The sequence below is a fragment of the Acinonyx jubatus genome, chromosome A2 (genome assembly GCF_027475565.1).
Source record: "Acinonyx jubatus isolate Ajub_Pintada_27869175 chromosome A2, VMU_Ajub_asm_v1.0, whole genome shotgun sequence".
Lineage (NCBI taxonomy): Eukaryota > Metazoa > Chordata > Mammalia > Carnivora > Felidae > Acinonyx > Acinonyx jubatus.
This window is the reverse complement of record NC_069383.1, coordinates 91,842,167-91,859,810: the sequence shown is the minus strand read 5'-3', so window position 1 is coordinate 91,859,810 and position 17,644 is coordinate 91,842,167. Positions and strand designations below refer to the sequence as shown.

The 17,644-nt window shown below is 41.5% G+C and overlaps 1 protein-coding gene and 1 gene segment (V, D, J or C); one reads left to right on the top strand and one right to left on the bottom strand.

Moving 5' to 3' along the window:
• Positions 1 to 1,258, top strand: part of LOC106980666 (T cell receptor gamma constant 1-like) — a 30,801-nt gene extending 29,543 nt beyond the window's left edge. Inside the window, 1 exon segment of the C gene segment in view lies at positions 665 to 1,258. Coding sequence covers positions 665 to 855 — 191 coding nt within the window.
• Positions 1,259 to 5,539: 4,281 nt separating this feature from the next.
• STARD3NL (STARD3 N-terminal like) overlaps positions 5,540 to 17,644 on the bottom strand; it is a 55,455-nt gene continuing 43,350 nt past the window's right edge. For both annotated transcript variants that reach the window (XM_027071634.2, XM_027071632.2), the window contains 2 exons: positions 7,220 to 7,295; positions 5,540 to 6,038 (listed from right to left, as the gene is read on the bottom strand). In XM_027071634.2, coding sequence (XP_026927435.2) covers positions 7,237 to 7,295 — 59 coding nt within the window. In that variant the 3' untranslated portion in view covers positions 5,540 to 6,038; positions 7,220 to 7,236. The remainder of the gene's footprint in view (positions 6,039 to 7,219; positions 7,296 to 17,644) is intronic.

Sequence of the window (17,644 nt, the reverse complement as noted above, 5' to 3'; positions counted from 1 at the left end):
ATTTTTGCTTAACTGTTTGTTGCTGGGGGTACTTATTGCATGTGGAGGTGCAGAATTAGAGTTGGTAAGAATGTATTCTTGAACATTGTGTTGCGGGGATTAAGATCTGGCTTGTGATACTTACTAGTTGTATGACACCCGGCAAATTCCTTCTCTGTCCTTAATTTATTTGTCAAATGGGAATGAAAATAATAATCTCGTAGGTTACTGAAAAATTAAGTAAGATTAAAGGTTTGCCCACAAAACTCTCAAAATTAAATATTTGGCATTTAGTTAGTGGTTAAATCATATTAGCTTAATAGCTAACAATATGTTGCTTACAGACATGCTGGGGGGTGAAGAAATGGTAAAAGCTACTTATCACGAATGCTTTTTTCAGGATGACTCATTCATCTAAAACATAACCTTGCTTTTTAAGACTTTGAAATGTACTAAGTGAATTTCACAGAAGTTGTTGATTCACTTGACCCGCAAGCTGGATTCTGGGTTGTCTTGGTGGTGGTGGTAGGGGTGACAGTGGTATACACGTCTACTGTTGGGTTGGGTTGGTGCAGGAAAGTCACTTCCACCCAGGTCATCAGAATTGCATAATACGACCTACCTCCCATTAATAAGTCCTAGCCTTTCAAAACAACAGGTGAAACTAACCAATGGCTTCTTTTAGACCCCCTACAGCTGCAGCTTGCGAACACCTCTGCCTACTACACCTACGTCATCCTCCTCGTCAAGAGCATGGTCTACACCATCATCATCACCTACTGTCTGCTTGGGAGACCAGCACTCTGCCGCAATGAGAAGAGTTGTAACACATGGTGGCCCAAGGCTCCACTTTTCTTTACTGGCTATTGTCGCTAAAGGTGTCTGCTGAGGCTCTAGCGGGGCTTTCTTTCTGGGTGTGGGTTATTGCAGTTCACATGTGTCTTTTTTCTATGTGTCATCACTGCAGAATGGGTTTACAAACTGCTGGGCAAACAGGAAATGTCACTCTGCACCAAGAACAGACTCTGCCATGAGTCAGGGGCGGGGCCGGGGGGCACTCACAGGGGCTTCAGTACTGCTCTCTCCTTCACGCCCACCAGCCACCCAGCACCCTCGCCTCTGAGTACAGCTGGCGTGCAGCTTCCATAGTGGCCCCTGGGGCTCTGTATGCAGATAACTGCCTGGAGGCCTTTTATTTTACATTTCTGGAAGCTGCCATCTTTGCTACCTGAGTTTTGTTCTGTTCATAACAGGCATAATAAAAATAATCAAAAGTGTACTTTTATCTCTGTGTTCCTTCATTTGGTGAAATCTGAGAGGCTAAGGTAAGGAACAGCATGACAACTGAGCCTTCAAATTCAGCATTGGTTGTAATCATGGCCAATTCCACATTTCTAACTCTTTCCCTGAGAGAGTCCTTGTGATGCCTTCTTTGGGGCACTGTCCCCAGGGGAGCCACAGCCAGTGAAGGTGCCCAAGTTATTACTCCTTCAAAAGGCAGCTGAATTAGACTCATTTGGTTTAAGACACTCCAGTGGCAAAGGCTATAACATGTTGCATGCCTGGCTGGTGTGTCAGACCTGGACCAGTGTCTCACGTGCACCATGTTTCCCGATGTCACAAGAACCCCATGAGAGCTGCACTAACACGGGAAGGGAGGGTGCTGGAGGGGTTAAGTGCTTGGACTCTGGACCCCAAGTGCCTGGGTTTAAATCTTGGGTCTAAAGCTATTTGAACTCTCTGTGCCATAATTTTCCCATTTATAAAATGGACTTACAGCGACACATCTCCTGGAGTTTTGTGAATGTGATGAGTTTTTATGCTGAATACATGCAAGTCCTCAATAGCATTTGTATCTACTGTTGGCAGATATACTTTAGAAGTAATAGAACACACACACACACACACACACACACACTGAACACACTAAGATTTACGTGCAATGCTGTAGCACCATTCACAACAGTCGCAAATGAACTCAAACGCCCAATAAGAAACCAGAAATAAACTAAATGATGTCACATGACGGACTAACATGCATCTACAAAAAAATGCAGATTGTTAAAGATACGGAAAATTAATCAGGAAGTGTTGTTGAAGAAATATACATGGCAGGACCATAATAAAATTGGTAGATTATACCTTCATATGATTTCAAATTCAAAACACTCTAAAAATTGAACTAAGAAATCTTGTTTCAACCACTGTCTCTACCTCCCAAACATTTGCAGGTCACATTTTTCTTTCTTGTGCATCTTTCGAGTTATTTCTGCAAATATGAGTTTACATATAAACATAAATACAAACATGTCTCATTTTCTTCCAACACACAGGTAGTATACAACATACATTATTCTGCTCTTCTCACTTATATATTCTTCAGCTCTTTTTATGTCCATATATAAGGACACGTAGCTGAACAGTATTTTACTGGTGAACGTACATTTTGTAAGATCAGTTCCTTGTGATAGACGAATGGATTCCTTCCAATCTTTTACTATTATAAAATATGCTGAAATTATAATCTTGTTTTATAATATTGGACATGTGTACTTGTAATTTTGAAGGTATTACCCCGACAGAGGTAACGCCATTGTGCCCTTCCCACCACAGTGTAGGTCAGTGTCAGGACTGTGCTTGTCAAACATCAGGATTTTGGTAACCTGACAGGTGAAAAGTAGTATTCCACCGTGGTTTTGTTTTTTCTGATGAGGATAACCATATTTTCATAGATTGAGTCCATTTATGTTTCTTTTTTTGTACAATATTTGTCCAGTCCTTTGACCATAATTTCTGAGGAATAATACTATTAAGTATGACACTCATTTATATGTGTATGTATATTTCTACAAATGTGGGTATAAAACACAATGTTCAATGCACAGTAGGTGGGTGAAGAAATTAGTGATTGTTTTTCTCTTTTTCTAATGAATCCTTTTAAAGTAAAAGTTAAAAAGGGGCACCTGGGTGGCTCAGTCGGTTAAGCGTCCGACTTCAGCTCAGGTCATGATCTCATGATCTGTGGGTTCGAGCCCTGTGTTGGGCTCTGTGCTGACAGCTCAGAGCCTGGAGCCTGCTTCAGATTCTGTGTCTCCCTGTCTCTCTGACCCTCCCCTGTTCATGCTCTGTCTCTGTCTCAAAAATAAATAAACATCAAAAAAAATAAAGTAAAACTTAAAAATTTTTAATGTTTATCTTTGAGAGAAAGAGAAACAGAGTGTGAGCAGGGGAGGGACAGAGACAGAGGGAGACACAGAATTCGAAGCAGGCTCCAGTCTCCAAGCTGTCAGCACAGAGCCTGACATGGGGCAAGAACTCAGGAACCGCAAGATCATGACCTGAGCAGAAGACGGACACCCAACCGACTGAACCACCCAGGCGCCCCTAAAGTAAAAGTTTTTATATACTAGAATAAAATAATGTCTCATTTAAAATTGGGAAGGATTTTTTGTTTATTTACAATCAGCTTCAGTTTCTGTGAAACAGGTGCTTTTGGAGACTAAGTGGAGGTAGAAACAGCACAAGACCCACCAAATACACAAAAGGAGGAAATTTAATTTTCATCCATTCCTTCATTTTCAGGAATTTAATTAGGCCTCTTTAGACCAAATACCTGGGCCTCTAGAGATCTGGAACTGTTTCTGTGTATGGAAAGCACAGAGGCAAAGGGGAGACTAGCAAATGACCCAGAGCCGTGTGGGCTGATTTCAGTGTCCCCTGTGGCTTCCAATCCTCAGCCCCTCCCTTCCCCAACCCGACCTGGGCAGCCCTGCGGGCTCTGCTCTGCACTGGCAGGTGCAGAGAGGGGGAGGGCGGTGGTGCAGGGGACAGTGTGGGGGGCAGGAAGGGGCTGGTGTTTTGTTTTCTCAGGGTTTTTCTGGTCTATTTGCTCTATCAAATGTGGTTGATTCGTGGAAAAGGCTTGAAGTCAAACCGGCCCCTACTGGTTGGGGCTGTGCAAGCGGTGGCTGGGGTGCTGCATGATAAATTAAGGGCAGTTAAACCACAGCCAACTTTGCTCACTTCCAAAAGGTCACAGCTAATGAAAGAAAAATCCATCTGCACACACGCGTATGATTGCTGCCAAACATACTCTTATCCTGTGGGTGAGGGGTTCCCCTATTTTATACCAAGTTCATTCCAAGTAGCTGCTTCATGAGTTGGGAATCGTATGACCAGGACTGTTGAGACGCTGCACCTTCAGTCCAGTCCGATACACCTGTTCTGCGGGGAATGGCCCACAGACTTCTCGTAACCCCAGTTAATCCTGATATCTACCAAGGATCCGAGCTTCTCCCTGGCGTGTGATTTCCTCAGGTGGTACTCTCGGTCTCATTTTGTCAGTGCGGACAGGGGAACACAAGACCCGGGCACATGAAACTATTAGCACAGGTAGAGGGTAGACGGGGCAACAGGAAGGGACTTTTTTCCTCACGAGAACAGACATATGGAGGCCCTTAGTCAACTGTGTAATTGAATGTCACGTGCTGGATCATCTCAGTCCTTCCAAAGGGACACAATACCGTAGCATGAAGCTAAGCAAGGTTCCATAGCAGACATGCACAGGAGATAACAGTGTGCTGGGGGTCAAGTGGAAGAGCATTCAGTAATGTGAGCACAACGAGCAAGTGTCCCCACCTCCACGCCACCCGTGTACGGTACAGAGAGGGTGCCCAGCCCCGGGACCCAATCTGTCCGGTGCCTGGCAAAGCAGATTTTCTGAGATCAGCCTTTTATGCTTCCAGTCTGCCTTCACTGTGCATTCTCAACACAGACTTCATTCCTCTTGGTCTGTGCTCTGAGAGTCAACTTCTTGGGCGAGTCTCGGCTTCCAGGAGCATGGGCCACGTGCTACTGGTTCAGCCCAGCGTATGTAGGTGAGGGCTCTTTCTCAGGGTAAGTATACAGGGACATCCGGCTGAGGCATCCATCATCTGGGGGCCTGGTGTGTATGCGGCTCCCCTCCTGAGAGAGAGTATTCTACCTGAGGTCCCTCCACTGAGTTCTCGAGATTCGGCCAGACCCTGCAGACCCTCCTCGCCCTTTCTCCACTAGGAGGCTCTTTCCGCTTAGGCCTCAGCCTCCCACAACCCTCCTCGTGGCACTCTGGTCCTCTGGTCCAGTGTCAGAACAAGCACAGACGGAGCTGACGTGACCTGCACAGACGGCCAGTTGCCACCACTGTCACTACACAAGTTGAGTTTTTCTTGAAGGACACAGTGAATAAGACCAGAAAACTAACAGACACGCTGCCTTCTATGAGGCATTGAGGTGAACATGCATATCTGAAAGGAGTTCACGATGTAATTTAGTTTATTTCAGTTCAAATTAGCCACATAAAGAGAAATGATGGCCACGGTCTTCTCTTGTTCATCCAAAAGAAGACTCTCACGTTATTTCAGAACCGTACTTCTAAGGGAAGGATACCATTTCATAATGAAAACTGCAAAATGTCTGGTTATGCTCGAACATGCATCCACACCCCTCCGTGACCCATTCAGTAATCCCAATACTTTAAGCCAAATACATAATGCCAAATAAGGAAAGTAAAATGAACCACTTCGATACGTTGGATTTTATTACTTTTTAAAATTGTACAAAGAGCGCGTAAGCGTGAGTTAAAAAACACGAGGGAAATGTAGGATGTTAAAAAAAGAAATACAAAAGAAATCTGAGACATGAAACAACAAAAAAAAAACCTCCAACCCTGCAAAGCAAATAAAAAGAGATTTTGCTTACTAAAAAAGTGTTATTCCAATATATTAAGAAGTCTTTTGATCGGGAATACAGCACAAGACTCGGCTCCAAGTATTCATGGACAGATCAGACTCAGTCTCACCCAAGGCGGTGTGGCTCATCACATGATGCACCTGCCGCAGGCAGGCTCCTAAATGTACGTGGGTGTGGTAAGACGTCTATGAGGTATTACAATAAATAAGTTCCTTATCGGCCGTCCGCTGAAGTCAGCGGCGGGTGTCAGCACTTCAACCTGCAACAGGAAAGACCCCGGCTCTGGTCCTTGTCCTCCTCCAGTGACTTTCAGTGACGGATTTCTCACACTTGGAAGAAGAGACGAGAACACACGAATATTTGAGACGCAGTGTTAACAGGTAAAGTGCTACACTTTGCCCTGTATTTCGATGAGAAAGTCTGTGTGAAGCTGGGCAGCTACAAACACGTGAAGACCTGGGTGTGGCCACTTAAGAACTTATTTTAAAGCCTTCTTGAATTTGGCTGTTCGCGTGCCCCCATCTCTGCTGCCTCTCAAGCACCGATGCAGAAAGCGGGGCTGGAGCGGGCTGGGGCGCAGGGGCTTTAGAAACAGGGCCTGCTCGCTGCCCCCAGGCTGCCTCCGAGGCTAGTCCCTGCCTGTCCCAGCTCCTCAGCAGCTCTGAGCCTGGCACCACTTTCCTTCCGTCATCACGTGATTAGGCGGACACGCTGCCACTACAATTCACTTTGTGTTCATTTGCTGCCATTTCCGGGGTGGAAGTGTTTCCCTTTGATGACCTCAAGGGGCTGAACAACACGCTCCACCTTGAGGCCCATCAGTCTAGTGCTCTGGCCGGACCACACCTTTCATCTCGGGAGCTCCACGGCACTTGGGGACACCTGGGTGCAGGTCCAGGGCGGACCCTGGTACCAGACTCGGCGGGCCTGAGTCCCAGCTCTGCCACTCGCCAGCGGTGCCCGCTGGGACGGTCACTCACCATGCTAGTCCCACTTGCCCAGGTGTAGACAGAGATGCTCGGTACCCATGTCGCGTAGGATTGCTACCCTCACTCAGCACACTAGGTAGGGTTTGTAACTGAGTAACACCTGACATGGAGACGCTCTGGCTAAGTAAACAGTAACGAACTCATTCTCACTCTGCAGAGATGTGGATGGGGAGCAGGTGTATGATGGTCAGCACTTGGCAGCAGGGATTTACGGTGTATGCAAATAATCGAATTATGATGCCGTAGGCGGGAAACTCGCGTAAGGCTATGTGCCAATTTTAACCTCAATTAGAAAAAGAAGAAATGGGAACTCTGAGGTATTTTTTATACTTTACAAATTCATACTGATGCAAAAGAATGGTAAGAAATTTCACATGAGAAAAATGTAACCATAAATTCATGTGAATGGGACAGAGCTGGCTCTAGATTTATACTCATATTCTTCGAATTTCACCTTGAATCTACTCAGAGAAACGATCCATATTTAACTAGTTTGTTGCTACACTTTCGGTTGCACTTACTGTCACAAAAGTAGTACTCATAGTTCCAAAAGTGGTTTTTCACCGTCCTGCTTTTCTTCAGCTTCTTCTTCAGATCCTACAAGGGAGGGAAAGGGAAGGAGAAAAAGCATCAGATTCCATTAAGGACACAAGCCATTTGCTTGAAATGATAATATACGGGCATCAAATTTTATGTGGGAGGTGCATCTGCTCATTTAATCCTCAGTATTAAAGGTTGGAGTTGGGGCGCCTGGGTGGCGCAGTCGGTTGAGCGTCCGACTTCAGCCAGGTCACGATCTCGCGGTCCGGGAGTTCGAGCCCAGCGTCAGGCTCTGGGCTGATGGCTTGGAGCCTGGAGCCTGTTTCTGATTCTGTGTCTCCCTCTCTCTCTGCCCCTCCCCCGTTCATGCTCTGTCTCTCTCTGTCCCAAAAATAAATAAAAACGTTGAAAAAAAAAAATAAAAAAAAAATAAAGGTTGGAGTTAAAAAACTGTACCTGTAAAATAAAGTTTTACTTTATTTCTCGTAGGAAGAAAACACTTAAAATAGGATTGATCACTCATACTAATCAGTTGAATGGACTTCCCTTATGTAGTTCTGAAAGTTTTCATATAAAGCAAGAATTATTATCTACTCCTAGTCCTCCTCCTCCTCCTCTTTGCTGACAGGCTTAGGTATTTTTCAAGTGTAGATGACACTGAGCTTTGGTACAAATCATTTAATCTACTTATTTTTAATGTTTATTAATTTTTGAGAGAGAGAGAGACAGAGACAGAGAGAGGGAGACACAGAATCCAAGGCAGGCTCCAGGCTCCCAGCTGTCAGCACAGAGCCCAACACAGGGCTCGAACTCACAAACTATGAGATCATGACCTGAGCCGAAGTCGGACGCTTACCTCACTGAGCCACCCAGGTGCCCCGATGCTATGTTAATCTTATGGCTTATGACATATTAGCTCGAATATGTCTATAGAAACAAACTTTCCCATATTAACTGTTTAGTTCTTTTAAGATATACAGTTGACCCTTGAACAGCATAGTTATGATCTATGCAAGTCTACTTATATTTGGGTTTTTTCGATATAGTACTGTTTTATTTTTTTATGACTTTGTTTTAATTTTTTCAAAATGTTTGCTTTAGAGAGAGAGAGAGAGAGAGAGAGATAGCACATGAGCAGGGGAGGGGCAGAAAGAGAGGGTGACATACAATCCAAAGCAGGCTCCAGGCTCTGAGCTGTCAGCACGGAGCCCGACGCAGGGCTCGAACTCACGAACCGCGAGATCATGACCTGAGCTGAAGTTGGACATTTAACAAACTGAACCACCAGGCGCCCTACTTATTTTTAAAAGTCGCTGTACCCAGTGAGTGAGAGTTTTGAGGACTTCCTGATGCCGAGAGTGACAGTGCTGTAGCACTGGGACACCGCGGTGGGTCCTGCCTTGTGAACCTTAGATTATTGGTACGTTGGAGCCCGCCATTTCATTCTGCAATTATTCCTTGAGGAAATATGTCTGACGTAATCATACTTTTTTCCATTAAGTAGATTTTACTTCTAAAAAATCTGGGAAAGGGTGCCTGGGTGGCTCAGTCAGTTAAGTGTCCAATTTCGGCTCAAGTCATGATCTCATGACTCGTGAGTTCAAACCCCTCATCAGGCTCTGTGCTGACAGCTGAACCTGGAGGCTGCTTCAGATTCTGTGTCTCCCTCTCTCTCTGCTCCTCCCCCACTCACACTCTGTCTCTCTCTGTCTCTCAAAAATATATAGACGTAAAAAAATTTTTTTTTAAATCTGGGAAAAAATCTAGATGTTTGAGGGTAGGAGAAAAGTTAAATGATTATCTTATTTCCACAAAATATCTTGTATCCATTTATATTTATACAGTTGAAAACAACATGGGAAGTGCCTATTTTATAATAAAGTAAAAGCAAATACACAATGAAAAAAACTGTATCCCGTAAGATCGTATTGATAAAAATAAAAACTTAAATACATGCGTGCCAATAAGAAAGACTCTAAGAAAATAACCAGATGACTTGAATCACTTCTGGATATTCCAAAATACATACAACAAACTGACTTTATAAATTTTAAATTATCATCTTTAAAAAAGGGTATAAATAACATCAGCAGTATGGCCACACTTATGTGACATTACAAACACAAAACTAGCAGGAGACAAACTGAATTGTTAATACTGATGTGGTCACAGAGTTTGAAGGACAGGTTTTTTGGTTGCTGTTCTTTGTTTTAATTTTTTTAATATTTATTTTAGAGAGAGAGAGAGAGTGAGCAGGGAACAGGCAGAGAGAGAGGGAGACACAGAATCGGAAGCAGGCTCCAGGCTCTGAGCTGTCAGCACAGAGTCCGACGTGGGGCTCGAACTCACGAACCATGAGATCATGACCTGAGCTGAAGTCAGACGCTTAACTGACTGAGCCACCCAGGCACCCCTCTTTGGTTGCTGTTCTATGCACATTTTTATAAAAGGCCTGTGTTATTCTCACAATCAGGGAGGGAACATAAAAAAGGAGCAGTGGGAAGACCAAGGTACAGGTTAGGGATAGGGCCTCCTCACACACAAAGGAAACAGCCTGCCTCACAGCTGCTTTCCTCTTGTCAGATAAGACACCGCAAACAACACATTTTTTTTTCCCTTCTGAGAATGTCTGCCTGCTTTAGAGCCAAGAACAAATCTGGTCCAGTAGAATGAACAGTGGAGAATCTGAAGAAAAGATTGTGTCCCACATCCTAATCTCATAAATGTCACACAGTCCAGGTGAGCTTGTGGTGACATAAATAGATAAAGGCACAGTGGTTGGAACGCTTCGCTTTCTAGCCTATTAAATTGCTGTAAATCGTAGACACACTGGGGCCAGTTAACAAGTTCTCACCCTGAAACGAGTCTAAGGAGAATGGTCATACCTTTTCTTCCTGTTTCTGACCTTACTTTCCACCTGCCAGGCTAATAGCATTTGCGTGACAAGTGTCTTGGAATAATTTGGGAGTTCTAAATAAAGCCAAACTTCTAATTAAAACATAGGTACATTAAATAATATGTATCCTTTACATAATTCAAAAGTAAATAATAACAAGACCTTCTGGTTATGGTCAAGTGCAATTAACAAACCTTCTCCTTGAAAAGCAACTGTAACACTCAACTAGACGAGCAAAACTAACCATTTCAGCAGCTGGGAAATGTCCAAAGACATACAACAATCTGAGAAGTGTTTATGTTTGAAAAACTGCAGAATTCAGGGAACCACACTGGTGCTCTTGCTGGCGTTGATCTCATTCTTCCCCCACCTCCCACCTGCTTGGGCATGAAGGGTCTTCCAAGATAGGACAGGCAGTGGGGAGCGGTGTGAGGGCAAACCGACAGACTCAGGGGTGCGCTGGCAGGAAGGCAGGGGCTGTGCTGGTCTGAGGTTGCGGTCGTGGCTGCAGCAAACGTGTGCTTGGCTGAAGCCGTGTGCACGCTTAGCGGAGACTCAGCAGAGCCCAAGCCGGCCACACACTCCTGGTCAATCCCGAGGCCTTGGACATAGGCAGAGGAGATGTGAAAAAACTCAGCCAAGAGTAGAAGCAGAGGACGACTTGATATTCCCTAAAATGTGAATGTGCTACTCAATATATACAAATAACCATTTGTCAGAGGATGGAAGTCTTTTTTTCATTTCCGGTATAATGAATGTGTTAGATTAGATTTCAGTGTCTGATATACTGATTATTCAATTCTATACATTACTCACTGTTTATCCCAAAAAAATGTACTCTTAATCCCTTTCACCTATTTTACCAATCACCCCCCCACCCCCACCACCTGCCCTCTGGTAAAAAGTCTGTTCTCTGTATTTAAGAGTCTGTTTTTTTATTTGTCTTTCATTTGTGGGTTTTTTTTTTCCTTTCTTAAATTCCACAAGTGAGTGAAATCATATGGTATTTGTCTTTCTCTGACTGACTTACTTCACTTAGCAGAGGATGAAAGTCTTATGAAGGTGTTTGAGCACAATTTCTGTCTAATCACTAATCACTGGCGACCACAGCTAAGCTTAAAAATAAATTAAAAATTAAAAATCTGAGTAGAGTTAATACTCACACACTGCAAGGGACACAATTTCACAGATTTTGCCTAAGCAATTTTCTAAGCAAAAACATAACAATAAAAGCAACCTCTGGGGGGGAAATTGGAATCTAGAGTTGTTAAAATATATTTTCAACAAAATATTTTTCAACTAAAAAAAAAGATAGGAAAAGAATCAAAAAGTGTGACTATTCTCAGGGGGAAAAAACCCTGTAACAATTCAATAGAAACTGTCTCTGAATGTGTCTCGGTATTTTATCTAGCAGACAGACTTCAAAGCAGCTATTATAAATATGTTCAAGGATGTACAGAAAACCACGTTTAAAGAATTAAAGGAAAACATGACCACAATAAATGAACAAATAGATTCTAAAGAATGAGACAAATTACAAAACAGAAAAGGTACTTAAAAATGTAAAATCTGGAATAGAAAAATATAATATTTAAGCAAAATATTCTCTAGAGGGGTTTAAAAGAATGTTCAAGTTGGCAGAAGAAATAATCTGTGAAACTGAAGATAGGGCTGTATAAGTTATCCGATCTTAGGAAGAGAGAAAAAGACTGAAGAAAAATTGAAAAGAGTTCAGAGACCAATGAGATAGCATATATGGAATGAACTCCCAGAGAGGCAGAAAGGAAAAAAAGAATAGAAAAAATGTTTGAAGAAACAATGGCCTAAACTCCCTCATGGCTAAAACATCCCAATTTATTTGAGAGATAATAATCTAGACATTTAATAAAGTAAAGAAATACTGATTATGATGTATACAGATTCACAAGTAGACACATAATAGGCAACCTGATGAAAGTCAAGCACACATGAAAAGAAAACGTAACACATTAAATTTCATAAGAGGTCGCTAAAGCAATGCCTAGATGAAAATTCATATTCTTTTTTTATGTTTATTTGTTTTTGAGAGAGAAAGACAGACTGACTGTGAATCAGGGAGGAGCATAGAGAGAGAGGGTTTGAGAAAGGGCTCAACCCACGAACGGTGAGATCACGACCTGAGCTGAAGTCAGATGCTTAACCGACTGAGCCACCGAGGCACCCCAAAATTTATAGCTTTAAATGCCTCTATCAAAAAAGAAGAAAAATTTAAAATCAATCATGGAAAAGAAGAGTAAGCTAAACTCACCCAAACAGAATAAAGGAAATAAAAATTGGAACATAAATAACTGAAGTGGAAAACAGAAAAACAAGAGAGAAATACCAATGAAAACAAGTCCATTTTTTTGAAAATCACAAGTTTGACAAACATCAACTAGAGTTACAAAGAAGAAATGAAAGAAGACACAAATTTCCAAAATCAAGAAAAAAAGAATATCGCTACCAACTCTACAGAAATTTAAAATGATTATAAGGAAATATTATAATTTGTGTCAACAATTACATAATTTAGAAGAAATGAATTCCTAGAAAGACACAAATTAACAAAATGGACTCGAGAAATAAAAAATCTGAATACATCTATACATAATACAGAATTAACAATTGGAAGTGTTCCCACAAAGATAATTAATTCTTAGCCCAGATGGTTTCTTTGAAGAATCTATCAAACATTTAAAGGAGAAACAATATTAATCATTCATAAGAATTCATTCAGAAAATACAGTGTTTAGGAAGACTTTCTAATGTATTCTACGAGGTCAGCATTACTGATATTAAAGCCAAAGACATAAAAAGAAAACTACAAGACCAATAGGTAAAATATCATGAGAATCAGTATAAACATTCTCAAGAAATATTAGCAAATCAAATCCAGAAACATAATAGTGGATCATCCAGCATGACCAAGTAGGAATTTTCCTAGATATAAACAGCTGATTTGACATCCAAATATTATTTAATGCATCACCATATTAACTGAATATAGGACAAAAACCACATTATCATCTCAATAGATGCATACAGAGCACGTGAAGAATTTAATGCCCATTCATGATAAGAACTCCCAACACACTAAGAATAAAAGCAAACTTCCTCAACCTGATAAAGGGCATCTATGAAAACTCAGAGCTAATCGTACTTAATGATGAAAGACTGAACGTGTTCCCCCAAAGACCAGGAACAAGACAAGGATGTCTGCTCTTGAAATTTTTTATTCACCTTTATTTATTTATTTGAAAAAGAGAAAGAGAGCAAGGAAGGGGCAGAGAGAGAGGAGAGAGAATCCCAAGCTGGCTCCATTCTGTTAGTGTGTAGCCTAACATAGGGCTCAATCCCACGAACTATGAGATCATGACCTGTGATGAAATCAAGAGTCAGATGCTTACCCAACTGACTACCCAGGTGCCCTTGCTGTTGACATTTCTGTTTAACACGGTATTGAGGTTCTAGACAGTGCAACAGGGGAGAAAAAGATATCTAACAGATTGAAAATTAAAACTAAAAGTCTTTATCCAAAGATGACATAATCTTGTATGTTGATAATGCCATGAAATCTACAGGCACACAAAACCAAAACTAGAACTAAGGAACAAGCTTAGCCTTGTTGCAAAGTACAAATTCCATAAAAATTCTATACAAAATATCAGTGGTATATTTATGTACTAGCACGGACAAATTGAAAATGAAATTAAAGGAACAATTCCATTTACTATAGAACTAAAAAGGATAAAACACTTTGGAATTAATTCAGTAAAAGTAGAGCAAGACTATGCTGAAAATTACAAAACAACACAGAGAAAAATTAAAGAATATCTACATAAATGCAAAGAGGGTCCATGTTCATCGATTACAAGATTCAATATTATTGTGATGGCAAGTCTTCCCAAATTCATCTATAAATCCACTGCAGGCTTTATTCACAAAAAATTAACAAGCTCATGCCAAAATTGACATGAAAACACAAAAGACCTAGAACAGGCAAAATCATTTTGATAAGGAACACAGTTGGGAGAACCGATAAGGTCACCCTGCAGAAGCAATGTGGGAGAGGGGCGCACCCCAAATTTGACTTGGATGTTGAGACTGATGAAGCCGCACACACAGAGGGTGTGAACAGGTTTATTACTGACACAATTTGGGGTCCTGGGGACAGCAGGACGAGCCATTCAAGCAAGGTCTTAGAGCACCTGATTTCAGAGCTCACAGAATTCAGTTACGTAATTAAGCCAGTGTGGTCCTGGTTCAGAGAGAGCATATGGGTCACCAGAAGAGAACAGAGAGTCCAGAAATAAACCTGTATTTATGGTCAACTGGACTTTGATAAATGCGCTGAGTTAATTCAGTGCAAGACAGGATAGACTTTTCAACAAATGCTTCAGCTACAACCAGGTATCTGAGGGCAGAAGAGTGAACATCATTCCTTACCTCCTCCATGTGTGAAGACTAATTCACGATGGACCGTAAACTTAATGGAAGAGCTAATACTATAAAATCTAGAAGAAAACATAGGAGGAAATTTTTGTGACACAGGGTTAAGGCAAGGAGTTCTTAGATGTGACCCCAAATGCATTATCCATAAAAGAATAAATTCTGATAAACTCTGACTTCATCACGATACAAAACATGAGCTTCAAAAGGCTCCAGGAAGAAAATGAAAAGACTACAACCTTGGAAAGTATCTGTGCATCACAGAAGAAACTTTTATCTGATAAAGGGTTTTTATCCAGGATGTATAAAGAACTCTTACAACTCAGTAAAAAGGCAAACAACATAACTTAAAAAAAAGGGGTGTGTGTGTGTGTGTGTGTGTGTGTGAAATGGACATTTCTCCAAAGAAGATATATGAATAACTAATTAGCGCATGAACAGGTTCTTGAGGCCACCAGTCCTTATGGGCAAATGAGGACCACAAGGAGATAGCACTTCACACCTGCTGGAATAACTGTGATCAAAAAGACAGCCTCGGCCATGAGGCTTGTCTGTGAGAACAAGGAGAGCAAGCCCTTACACACTGCTGGAGGGAGTGTAAGATGTGCAGCAACTCTGGAGAACGCTTTGGCAGTTACTGGAAAAGTTAAACAGAAACTTGCCAAACACTCAGTGAGTCCTGTCCTAGGAATCTATAGGAAAAGAAAAACAAACGTCGCCACAAAGACATGCACTTAAAAGTTCATAGCAGGATGAGTCATAACAGCAAAACTGCCAACAATTCCAACGTCCATCCACTGATGAATAAACAAAACACTGTATATCCATACAATGGAATAGTATTGAGCCGTGCAAAGAACTTATACATAGTACAACATGAATGGCCATCAAGAACACTATCCTAAGAAGCCACATGCAGAAAACTACATATTCTGTGATTATATTGATATGAATTACCCAAAAAAGGCAAATTTTCAAGACAGAAAGGAGATCAGTGGTTTATCTAGGACTGCAAATAGGAGCAAGGCTTAGATACAAATATTTTTGGATGAAAAAAGTGCTCTAATATTATACTGTGAAGTTGGTTTAAAAAGTATAAATTTACTTGGGGTGCCTTGGTGGCTCAGTTGGTTAAGTGTCCAATTTCAGCTCATGTCATGATCTCACAGTTTGTGGGTTCAAGCCCCGCGGTGGGCTCTGTGCTGAAAGCTCAGAGCCTGGAGCCTGCTTCGGATTCTTTACCTCTTCTCTGCCCCTCCCCAGCTCATACTCTGTCTCTCTCTCTCTGTCTCTCTCAAATATAAACATAAAACACTTTTTAAAAAGTGTAAATTTATTTAAAATCATGCAATTGCACACTTACGATGGATGCATTTTATGGTATGAAAATTATAACTCAGTCAAGCTATTATTTTTTTTTTAATAAAGATTATGTAGTATCCTCGGCAGTGACGTTTCAATACAACTTACCATTCTTAATAAAAATTAGAAAAACTGTCTTTCAAATCTATTGATTATACATGGGGTGACTATAGAATTCATCATCTAAACAAGAACATTTCCTATAGACCAAAGTGGTTCTAATAATCATTACTTGGGGCCACAGGAATAAGTCAAGAGTACGCAGGGCAAACCAGCATGCATGGCTGCTTGCTATTAGAAAGTGTCAAACGAGGGTGCTGCGGTGGCTCAGTTGGTTAAGCATCCGACTTCGGCTCGGGTCATGATCTCATGGTTTGTGGATTCGAGCCCCATTTCAGGCTCTGTGCTGACAACTTGGAGCCTGAAGCCAGCTTGGTTTTCTGTGTCTCTCTCTCTCTGTCCCTCCCCCACTCGTGCTGTCTCTCAAAAATAAATAAATGTTAAAAATTTTTTTTAAAAAGTGTCCAATTTGAATTATACTGTCTTCTTCTAGATTTGCTTATTATCACAGATTATATAATGCAATTGAGCTATTCTTCAATTTAAGTATTAAGGTGATTTAGAAGATGATTTACAAGGTGACGAACTATCTTTTCCTCAGCATCACGGCTGGTTCACTTCAGCTGTCTGACCGCTGTAACAACTTGAGCCCAATCATCTGACAAGGCTTGTGCTTCCTCATCCTTCCACTGAATACACAGGGGAGCAGGACATGGTTAGACCCACAAAGAAACCTCCCAACAAACCACCCTTACATTCCTTAGAAGTACATGTCACGAAAGGTGCTAACTTTCAGAATCTCTCTGATGCTAAAATTCAAGCGACACCTTTACAAGGAAAAATACTAACATTTTAATTTTTGGTGACTCTGATTTCTTTCTCCCGGCCTATTGAGCCAGCCATGCTTTAGAGGAGAACCTTCTTTTCTAGATACATTAATTCCAATAATAGGTTTTTTAAACATGTGTATTTATTTTGAGAGAGAGAGGGAGAGAGCCAGGGAGAGAGGGAGACAGAGAATCCCAAGCAAGCTCCATGCCCTGCACACAGAACCCAACATGGGGATTGATCTCATGAACCATGAGATGATGACCTGAGCTGAAAGAGGTGGCCACCCAATTGACTGAGCCCTGCAATAACAGTTTTTAATTTTAATTCTTTCCTAACTTGTATCTTCATACAATGAAAATATAATACAATAGAGTAAGTCACATTGAACCCTCCTTCTCTGCCTATGACTCACCGGCATTTTGTCTTGAACAAAGAAGCTACCTGAACACCCAGACCATGTTCAAGGTCAGTTTCATAATCCAATGAACTGGTCATGCTCCCAACCACCACTAGGTGGGGGTAAAAGTCACAGGCAGGAAGCCAATGCATTCAGGATTGGAAGGTTTGATGAAGAATGTCTAAGGTGTAACTCCTCCCATTATCATTATCCGGCTGTTCTGAATTCTAATTGGGTAAAGATATTATTAGCACCAAGAACTTTTGTTAGTCCTAGAAAAATAAAAGCTAGATAAAAGCATGAACAACGTGAACTCCCTTTTTTCAAAAGAATGATTCCTATGACATAAGAAAACCTCAATGAAATAACCCTCATAGCGAGGTAATGAAAAAC